The sequence below is a fragment of the Calidris pugnax genome, unplaced genomic scaffold, assembly GCF_001431845.1.
Source record: "Calidris pugnax isolate Ruff unplaced genomic scaffold, ASM143184v1 scaffold25, whole genome shotgun sequence".
Classification (NCBI taxonomy): domain Eukaryota; kingdom Metazoa; phylum Chordata; class Aves; order Charadriiformes; family Scolopacidae; genus Calidris; species Calidris pugnax.
The window spans coordinates 3,214,341-3,225,429 of NW_015090805.1; the positions used below are offsets into that span (position 1 = coordinate 3,214,341).

At 43.2% G+C, this 11,089-nt stretch overlaps 1 protein-coding gene across 1 annotated transcript in view; it reads left to right on the forward strand.

Annotated features, from left to right (window-relative positions):
* WDR4 (WD repeat domain 4) overlaps positions 1 to 10,848 on the forward strand; it is a 26,286-nt gene extending 15,438 nt beyond the window's left edge. The window contains exons 8-11 of the mRNA XM_014938162.1: positions 925 to 989; positions 2,531 to 2,714; positions 3,611 to 3,680; positions 6,268 to 10,848. Coding sequence (XP_014793648.1) covers positions 925 to 989; positions 2,531 to 2,714; positions 3,611 to 3,680; positions 6,268 to 6,449 — 501 coding nt within the window. The 3' untranslated portion in view covers positions 6,450 to 10,848. The remainder of the gene's footprint in view (positions 1 to 924; positions 990 to 2,530; positions 2,715 to 3,610; positions 3,681 to 6,267) is intronic.
* The last annotated feature ends 241 nt before the right edge of the window (positions 10,849 to 11,089 follow it).

An 11,089-nucleotide genomic window follows, 5' to 3' on the forward strand; every position in this document is an offset into this window, starting at 1 on the left:
AACTCACTACTTCTCTAGTAGGAAGGTTTTATTAATCAGAAGTGCTGGTGTTATCGCTCCTTATAAAATCTACTTGAGAACCAGTCTTTTGCCTTCACAGCTTTGTCTTTCCCATTATATAACAGATACTTTTGAAAAAAGATGCCTAGGGCATCTTCTTGCAGTTCCTCTGTGCCTCCCAAGTTCTTACTTCCCTCTCAAGGGGCTTCAGTTGTTACATATTTCAAGCAGTATGGTTTGTGCAGCAAAGGTATTTCTCTGATTCTCTCCCAGAAAAAGCTGTGCATCTTCTAAATTAGGAGTGTGGTGTGGGGGTTTTTTGTTATTGTTGGGTGTGGGATTTTTTTTTCTGGTTTGAGCTTTTTTTTTTTAATGAGGAAAATGGCCTCAGGCAGTCTTGCTTTGTTCTTCAGAACACATTTTCAGTTAAGCAGTATGGATTCACCCAGGCACAGGTTGAAAACAGAGACAATGCAGCAAGGATATTAGCTATGCATCACTATCTTCTTCTTCTTTTTTTTTTTTTTTTTTTCCCCACAAACATAACAGCAGCTAATGGCTTGTGTTAAAAATCTCTAAGCTGCCAGTTGGTGTCCTGGCTGAGCAGACCCAATGTTGATGTTTTTGCCATTAGTATTGCAGGGGAGAATGGTTGAGGTGTACTTTACTGTATTTCTTAGTTTGTCTGTTAAGAGTAGTTTACTAAAACCTTTCCATTTGATCTCTGTTTGGGTGGCTGTGAAGGGAAAAGTGTGGAAAACTTCATAAAACAACAAATGCTGCTACAATTCAGTAGACGGTACAATTACTGTAAATTTAGACATCTGCTAAATTTCATAGGCTAAGACAAGAAATGGAGTGTGAATTTTCTGTCCGTAAATGGTCTTAACTTACAAGGATGTTTCTTTTTTCTTTTCCTAATAGAAATACCCTGTGTCAAGAATAACATACTGCTGCGAAGGTAGTTACGTCGCCATTCTATGTGACCGGTAAGAATAAATAGAACAATGGCTAAAATCATCACAGCTCCTGTACAGGCAAGGGCAGTTTTCCCTGTTGGCTGTCTGAACTTTCCCCTAGCCTGAAGTACTTGGTCCTGTGGATCTCCGAGCATCCCAGGCATGCCTCTGGCCTCTCAGGGAGCCTCTGAGTCCTTATTGTACTTGGTCTGAGTGCAGAGGTGAGTGCGAGGGTTACCCGGCTTAATTAAATTTTGCAGACTTTGTGATGGCTTTCCCTCACGGGAGGAAACACAAGGCTAGGATGACTGAGAGCCCTGCTCAGTGCTAGGCTGTCTCCCAAAATCACTGTGCCTGACCCGTGTGTTTTGGGTCTCATTTTGTTCAGTGCTGTGGTACCAAGCTTCTGTTACCGTCTCCTGCTCCTGTAAATGTGTTTGGCCATTCTGTTTAAAACCACAGTTGCTTCAGTTTAGACGTGTGGAGAGGCTACATTGACTTTTGGTTTCAAATGTACGTGTTTTTGCGGAAGGAGAGAACACTCAGGAGCTGAAGGGCCCGTGCGTGGGGGAACCTTACAAATCCAACTGGCGGGAAAATGTCCTGAGGGAATGAATGAGCCCTCTTCCTCTCTCTTTCCACAGCACCTTAAGCCTGCCAAGGAAGCTGTTCTTCCTGACAAAAGCTTGCCAACAGGAAAGGGAGAGATTGCCAGAGCCACTTGTGTGGTGAAATCGGCTCTCTGTCTGCTCAGTAAACTCGCTCTTTGGCAGAGCGAGGAGCCGTAGTTGCTTCCCGTCACACCTTCTCCATGGGCAACCAAACTGGCCCTGGAGAGGGAAGCCATGTCAGCCGAGGGCTGGGCCTGTGTCACTCAGCCCAGGGGCCACGCTCTGCTCTGCATCAGGCTTTTATTTCCAGCTCCACAGCCCAGCGTTTCTGAACAGCGCTGTCACATGGACCTGGTGGGCAGCTCAGGAGGGAGCTGAAGTGTCCTGGCTGGCACACTGGGGACCTGTCCAAGGGAGGTTAGGAAGCCCTGCCTGTAGATGCTGGGGCTGTTTGAGGAGTGAGTGCTGATGGGAGAGACGGAGATGAGTGCAGTGCCAGAGTCCTGTTCTTCAGCCGTGTTGAGGTTTCCTGCCCCTCTCATTCCCTCCTCCCTAGCATGTAGTTCCTTTCCTGTTTTATTTTGACTGGTGCTCAGCTAGATGTTCCTCCAAGTGCAGCTCCATAGGCCAGTGTGCTGTGATGCAACACTCCTTATATAAATCCTTAGTAATCCTTATGAAATTCCCTTTACTACCTTTTGTTTTAAAGAAAAGGCAGCATTGAATGCTTTTTCTTTTATGTAACACTTGAGAAGCCATTTGACGTGTTAGGTATTCACAGCTTCTGCCTCAGATCACGTAAGCAAACTGCACTTGAAGTACTAGGGCATTTTTTGTAATTCCTAATGATTTTGCTTTGGCTCTTCTTGGAATTAGAGTGGGTGGTTGTAGTTTGCTGTACGAGTGATGGCTGTGGGTGGATTTGGTAATAATGGTAATTAGGTTTTTTTCTCTCGAAAGTATTCCCGCAGTCTACGTCTTTCAGCTTGATGCCATTGCCCAACAGCTAGTTCACAGACAGAAGATCTCTTTGAAACATAAAATCTGGGACATCGCGTTTGAGGAGACGGGAGATCTGTGGGTCTTGTCGGAAGACAGGGAAGCTCCTCTTCACTTGTACAGACCATGTGATGGAGAGTGGAAGGTAGATACTTCTGTTATGCTAACATCCTGAATGTTTTGCATTGTCTTGAGGCCATAACAAAAATGGAGTAAACTATGCTCCATGAAAGCTAAGTGGCACACTTCCCTCAATCTTGAGACTGAGCAAAAGTCATAAATACACATCTTATTCTACTTCTTTCACCTGTGTATAACGCAAAGGCGCTGAGATCTTGTTATGAATACCAGGCTCTTCTCTGGTAAAGCTAACATCTGGCATAGTGGGATTGAGCAGAGTGGTTGTCAGCAGTTGTACTCAGTACTTTATATCATTGCCTGTGCTTTCTGTGTACTACACTTGATTATTTAAAAAAAACCTACAAAACAATGAAATCCCTTTGTGGTTTGCTCAGGAATGATTTCCACACAGCCTTCCTTGTGCCTGCCTCTGAGGGATCCTTTGGGGGGAACAAAGCATTCTGGAAGCATTAGGGGATTTTTATTTTCATTGCGAACAGGGAGTCATATTTGAGGGATGTGCTATCAAGTTCGCTGTAATAGTGTATTAAACAACTGGAAACTCTTCTGCTATCCTTGTAAGTTCCCAGCTAATTATGATATAGTAGTGAAGTGGTTGTAAATGAAACTTTTTTGATGCTTACGTGTTCCTTCTGACAGTCCTTTTCCTCACAGATTAGTAAGTGGGAATGCATTTTCTTTTCCTTCAAGCAGCAAAGGTTCCCCAGCAGAACAGATGATCTCAGGCCAGGTTTCTATAGCAGTTCTGGAAAAAAGGAGCCTAAAAGACATCATGGAGGGCTTACATTCACTCTCCTTACACTGTACTCATCTGAGAGCTGTTTAATTGTCCAGTGTGGTGTGAAACATGACATTGTTTATTATTCCTAAAATATTATGCGATGTTCCTTCTTTTCCCAGCCTGTAACTGATGACAAAGGATTACAGAAGATGTCAAAATACCTGCAAGACAACTGGACAGTGTTTGAAGGTGAGAAATTTGTCAGAAAGGCCCAGGAAATGCAGTTGTTACAGGTAAAACATAAGATTTAAGAGCAAAAATCAGAGTTCATGTCAGTTCAGCTGGCTGTTGGAAGCTGCTTAATCGTTCAGTTTTCTCAGTTTCATCACTCCATCTGGTATGGAAGTTAGTGTAGATCATGAAGTGCGTTCAGGTTACTGTTACCACAAAATGCTGTAGGTATTTAGATGTGAATTGCAGCTTTATAACTGTTTTACATAGACACCTTATCACAGGGATGTGTCTAAACACCCTGTGACAGAGCTGCTGGAGTCTGTCTTACTGCTGTGATATCCAACACTGTTGTTTGTTGTCTCTGACCTGGGCATGACGCTTTATCAAAAGCACAGTGGAGATAGTAAGAATTGAAATAGCTACAGGAGGAGCAGCTTTACTGTAAAGATGGGCGATTTGGGTCTGCCTTGGCGAGGCAGATTTTGTGGAGTTTGCTGTGGCTGGAGGGTGAGACCCTGGATGGCATCATCAGGGATGAAATTGATTGGTATCAGGGTTCGTTCATTTTCTTCTTGATTCCTGCCCCAGCTCCAGTCTCCGGCAGAAAAATAGTACATGATTGACTATTTCAGAAGCACCCTATGTTTTCAGGATTTTTTTTTAATTTAAAAATGACACAACTTTATTTAAAACCTGAAATTACAGCAGTGATGGCTGCAGGATAGAAAAGGGTTGTGTTGTGGCATGTGCTAGTGAATGTCTCATTATGTGTTGAGAGTTGATTAGTTGAAATCTCTCTCCTGTACTTCTGCTGGGAGACTGGGAGCCTCCTTCCTTGAAAAAGGTGTTACATTCCCCAGTGGTCTCTTGGTCTGTTCTTGGTAGTCATACATAAAGGTGATTAACCCACATAGATGGAAGAGCTGCAGGAATGTGCAGTCTAATGTAAAGTCTCCTTAATGCTTAGTATTGGATGGTTTAAGGTGTAGCTGTTATTAAATTGTCATTAGGTTGGTGCAGTCTTTGAAATCTAAAAGGAATTCAGTTACTCCTTTAGAAGGAAGAGTGTTTGCATGTAAGTGTTGCAGACTTGATAGTTACAGCCAGGCAGATAATTAGAAGTATGAGATCTGAGTGAAAATGAGCAACAGAGAAGCAAAAAGAGCTGGCAGGGGAAGAGCTTCTGAGCATAATTAGCCAGCATAGAAAATCACTGTGATAACGTGGTAGCCGGCTGCTTCTGCAGCTGGGAAGGACGACTGCTCAGATGACAAGGTCTATTATTGTTAATTAGTAAGGGGAGGCTCACTTGATGAGCACTTATTCCAGTGCATAATTAGTGCTTGAAAAGGTAGTTACTTGTTTTAAAAAAGGTGATCATCATGTTGCTTAAACCCAATCTTAATGCCTGCATATCTTTTTATAAGCTTGTTTCACCTGACTGATTCTGTAGGATTTGTAGTCAGTCTTGAAACACTTGTTCAACAGTTTGACATTCTGTTCTAATTGATCTCAGAAAAAGATGGAGCAAGATTTAGTGCAGGCTGATCAAGTGTAGAGTAGTATGGATATTCAGACTCACAGCACGCAATTTTTCCCAGGGCCAAAGGCCAATAAATTGGTTACTGTGCAAGTGCAAGACCCTCAAAATTAAAGGCAGGAGCTTTGCTGAATACCAACGAGGGAAAATTGGTTTCTTTGTGTACCAAGGAACAGGGGAGTGCTGTATGTACATTACTGTGGAGCAGCACGCTAGGACCAAACCCTAGCAAATACTGGATTCCTTACATTGCCTTAAAATTTAAGATCAAGAAATTTTGGAAGTGGGGAAAAGGTAGGAATACGAGGAGAACTAGAGGTAACTGGCTCTGTCGGGTACCTCTTTAACATTTTTTAGAAATGTGGACCTAGCCTAGCTAGCCTTGTTGTGTATTCTCTACAGAAACAATGTGATTGGGATTTTTTGGATGGTAGTTAGTTCCCCGTTAAGCTCATCTAAACGTAGTCTCAGAGGTGGTGTGATGAATATTATACTGAATTGACAGAAGGTGCAATAGAACTAACAGGGTGAATATTTAGAAATGTGTATGCACTGTAAGACTTCACTGTTTGAAATCTACTTCTTTGGGCTTCTTTTAAGTTAATACTCTAGGAGGCAAGTCAGCTAAGGACAGTTAGGTAGCATATGGCCTTTGCAGTGTGTAGGTCTTGGGGTCCAGCCCCAGTGGGATATCTAACGGTAGGTCGCAACAGCATTCGCTTTAAAAACAGAAGCCTTGAAGTCTGCCTTCAGAAGCCTTGAGGTGTCCAACGTCTAAAGAGAGCTGTGTGCCTTCTCTGCTTCAGGGTCAGGTGCTTGCCTCTGTGCAAATTTTTTAGCCTAAAAACAGAGGCTGTGTCTGGCTGTGTGAGTGCAGGACAGATGCTTACCCACACAAATCAGGCTTCCGCACTGTAGATGCTGATATTTAATAAAGTGGATAGGACCGCAGTAAAGGAGTTGAGATGCCACTCTCTAGAATTACAGTACAAGAAGTAATTGCTGAGACCGCTAAGGGGAATTTTAACACTCGTCTTGTGTTCTTGCTTTGCCTAATTGCAGGTTTTGTTGGCACAGAGAGGCACTACAGCAGTCTCTATAAGGCCTCGTTTGATAACATGGCCGACTACCTACAGAGGAAAGAGGAAAGGTTACAGCAGCAGAAAAAGAAAAGGCAGGAGGAGCTGCAACGTGGTTCGAATGGAGAAACAAAAAAGATGAAGACTGAAGAATCATCGCTATGACACTCTTGTTAGCTTGTAACTTTTGGCTCCTTGAAAGGAACTGATCCAACTGTGCACTGTTTTTTAAATGTAAAATGAATTATGGAAGAAGACTGGTTTAAACTTCTATTCAGATTCAGGTTTTCAGGTAGCCTGATATGAAAATATCCTGCTTGCAGCAGATAATGTATTTACGACATGCCTAAGCTTCTAGCAGCACACAGGTGTTAGCGGTTCAGTCCTAGGAATCTCTAATGCACGATATATAAATATTGGAGATGGTATTTTCCTCGAAACAAGATTTCCTTTTTGCCTACTGTGTTCAGGCTTTCTTCTTCAGGTGGAAGAGCACAGACTTCAGTTGATGTGACTTCTTCATTTGTTTCTTTTTGTTCGGGGTTTGTTTTTTAACTTTTTAAAAGGTCTGTTAGCTAAAGTAACTTTGTGTACCTGGCTATTGGAAAGGGAATGTAGTAAAACTCTTGCTGTATATGAAAGGTTTTAGCTGAAACTTCGCCATTTCTGTTTTTACCTTTTATCTTCAGTTTATATGGTAGGGATTCTGCCTAGCTTCTAATCCATTACTTCTTACTTGTGGGATATTTCTTAGGAAAAAGTGCAAAAATAGATTTTTATACACTGGTAAGTAAAAGTAAAATGTGTCAGTCAACTTTGTGTTATTGGAAGATCCTTCTATTGCAATATGATCCTAGTGTGTCTGTGAAAATTATTTGAGCACCCTATGTGCAAAACTTGGACACTGTTCTGCTTCTTTCAACAAGAACTCTTTTATGTTGCAGTTAGCCAAGAAGTACATTTTTTGGAAAAGTTATGGAAGCCTTATGGGATCACTTGTTGCTTCATCACAGGGCAGAAGATAGGCATTTATCTACCAGATGGCATCATGTCTATTTGGAATATAATGTACTTCGTAAAACCAGATGTAGAAATCTGTACAATCCATTAAAAGTATTCAGAATTAGCCCACGAATCATGAGTAGTTCTCCAGGTCTCTTTATATAGCTGTTCTCTTTGGAGTATCTAGACACTTAAAAATTTTGCAGTCAAATTTTAGTTACACTGATGTGTAAGACATTGAGGTGTAGCTTGTTTTGAGAATAGCAGGTATTCAACAGTGAAATTAAGAACTTGCTGGTTATGTCTGCTCAGAATTGCAGTCTTGTCCTTATTGCATGTCCCGGAGGCTATGACCTTGTCTCGTGCTGTAGAATATCACATGGATTTTCATATTCCTTCTGTGTGGAAGTGTCTTCTTAAGCACAGAGACAGTCCTTCACATCCACCGTCTGATGTCTTTTGGTGATTACTTCTAAGTAAAGAGCACTCTGCCTTGGCAAAGGTCTCTTTGGACAAAAAAATGTGAGGTGTCAAGAGTGGTATTGTCTGTTCTGGTTAAAAGTCTCAATTGTGGCAGGAGCTGCCTTGGCGTGAATAAAATACGAAGTTTCTACTCTGTGTACAGTAAGAATGCAGTGTTGCATGCAGAGAGATTATGGTCTCATGTAGCAATTCTGGCCCCTCTGTCCAATATCCACATACCAGTGATCGGAGGTGATTCTTTGAGTATCACCAAATCAATTGGATGCTCCTGGATTACACTGGGTCTTGAACAGAGGAGAAGGTGGTAGGTGGGTATATTTGGGCTTGATGAGGAGTTTTGCCCCCTCAGGTACAATAACCCTTTTATTAGTGAGTCTGCTGAGATAAATGGACCTGACTTGACCTAATCTGGAGCAAGTAGTTTTGAGCTGATGTGTTTTTCTGTCTTTTAAGAGAGTGCCTGAAGGACCAAGCTGGCCTGGTGGAGCGGCTCGCTGGCTGTTACAGCAAAGATCTGGCCTGGCGTGGAGGCTCACCCCTAGGACAAGGTTTCTGTCTGAGCATCCTGAGTGCCTGAAGGCTCTTGTGCCACATGGACTCCTTGTCATTTCCTAGAAGTTGGGTTGGGCAGTTTCTTGGTTTGTACTGTTGACTGGTGAGGATCATGTTCTCATACACCTGGTGTCTGTCTTTAGCTGTGCTGTATTAGAAGTAATTATTTCTGCAGTACATCATTGTATGTGTGTGCATGTGATGTCATACAAATGAAGCAAATGCTTTCCTATATTTAGGTTGGGAATGTGGTAGGAGGCTTAAATTTAGAGCTCAAATGCAGATGTGAGGCCCAGCTGCTTGGTTTGCTGTCAATTTGTAGCTTCCCCTTCTCCAATGGAAGATGTCGAATGACAGGAATGGAGCTCAACAACAGGAAGGCAAATTTCCTGGTAGTTTGCCTACATCCCATGCTGATAAGAAGCTACAATTAAGAAACCCTGTAATTTCAGTCGTCTGAAGGACAGTTGCATGCATGAGGTGAAAACCTATGATACTGGTGATGCATATTTTTTGTGGTCCTCAAGAAAGGATGAGAAATTGCTGTCTTAAGTGCTTGATATTGGTAACTTGGAAACAGACACCTGCTGTTTGGTGGTGGCTGTTAAAACTTAGTAGTTCTTGTATTCATCAAATTTAAGAGGGAAAGCAGTTGGGGAAGCAATTAAGGACACTCCAGCCCCAGGGTGTAGCTTTGTGACTGTTCAGGTGAGGGGTTCAGTCGTGCACAGATCCAGTAGTGTGATGTTACCAGGAATGGGCCAGTGCTCACACTGCTTGTGACCTAGACAGGACAGGAGGAAAAGGATCAGAGTAGGGTTTTGTTTCTTTTTTTTTTTTCTGGTGTTTTTGTTTTTTTGGTGGTGGGTTGTTTGGTTTTTTTTTTGCTAATTGTTGCTGAGGAAGTTATTCCTGCTGATACAAAGCAAACTGGAACATTTCTGAACAAATTTGAATCTGCAGCAGGAGTCTGTATTGGATTACTCGTGCGTGTCATGAGGTAATACCGGCGTTGAGGTGGTGGTTGTGAGCTAAAGGCGGGTCTCTTTTGTGTCATCAAACCATTATTTTAGCCATATCTTCAGAGATTGGGAGGGCTGGTCCCAGGAATTGCTCTGCTGCTCTTACCTGAGCATGGGAGAGGGATGCAGGGATGCTGGAGGCTGCGAGCGTGCAGGGGCTCTCCTGCAGGGGCTGGCAGGGCAGGTCACCTGCTCTCTGACACTCCTGCTCACCACAGGGGTTTCTGCCCAACCCTGCCTTCTCTTGAGCTGCTTTGATGTTGAGTGCTATGAGTCCGTGTGCATAAACAAAACCATTTACTCCTAGAGGAGGAAAATCTTTTGAGGAGGACACCGATAACTGCTTTCAGGGGGTTGGTTGCAGATCCTGTGTGGGGTTTCGGCACAAGCATCGGTATTGTTAGACTTCTGAAGGATAAAAGGCTGCTGTGTTGGCAGTTCCTCTCCCCAAGGGGTGTTTGTTCCCAGCTGTTTTCTCAGCGCGGGATAGGCCTTGGCAGTGATCTTCAGTGGCTGTGGGGTGCTCTTGTGATCCTCACCCTGCGTGCTGTCCTGGAAGAAACCCAAAATTCCTTCCAATGCTTGAACTCATGACAGATCGTGGTGTGTGGGCGTGACATGAGATGTGATATCTGCCAGACGACTCTCATACCTTTTTGTTCTTTTTCCTGCAAGTTTTCCTTTCCTATTCCATTTCATCTTTCCTTTTCTTCATGCAGCAGTTCCCGAGCTGAAGTTGTGAGGCCGTGTGTGTCTGTGTGCTGCTTTGAAGGGGTCTGTGAAAAGTGATCAGAGGAAGGACGCTTGCTGGAAGGTCTAAATCCACTGTAGTGTGCCTACACCTTGAATGGGAAATGGTTAGACACCCGCACATCATTAAAAAGGAGTGAATGCCACCGCTACCGAGGGTGAGACAACACTCCTCTCCCTGGTATTCGAACTATTTATTTCTAGTGGTTAAACCTGATGTCGGTTGCTTGTGTTTATTTTCTGAACTTGAACCGAGGCGTGTACGTGTGCCTAGCGAAAAGGGGGACAGGTCAGCTAGGGTGTAGCTTTATTGCAGAACTGGGAACCCTCAACCCACTGCGAGGGGTATTTGTGTGCCACGTAAGTTCACCCCACGCTGCTCTAGACTCTTTTATGGTGATTGCGTGACTCCCCTGCTTCTCTCCTGAGCACTGGCGTTCCGAGGAGCCTTTAAAAATGGAGGCAAGGGAAAAGTCGAAGCAATACCGAGTTTCTTTTCCTCAGCATTTTAAACTGAAACGTGCTTCCTACCTACATCACTGGGATTTCACTGAAACTCCTTCAGGAACATGTTGGACTGAGTGATCTTTTATCTGTTGTAGCAGAAAGGAATCCTAATCAAACGCAGCCCAGTAGCGTGCTTTAGAACAGCCCTCACGTTTTTAACAAACCCTTTTACTCTATAAAATGTCTGTAAATAAAAATGTTCCTTTCTTTTTTTAAAAAAAAAAATGAATAAATCCTGATGCAATACAGTTGCTTTATCCTCAGGCTAATAAAAAGCTGCTGCCAATTTCGATCCACTCCAAAGTCTGCTTCAGCTTTCTCTGCTTTTTGCTGAAATATTTTTGTGTGAAGTGCTTTGATCTGAAAAGGAGAAGCCCTCCAGGCTTAACTCGTACTGGTTGTCCCTGCTGCCATCAGTCCTGGTGATGCGGTGTGAGGGAGGCCAGGATGACTCAGCTGAGCGTGGTGGTTCGAAAGCGAGAAGAAATA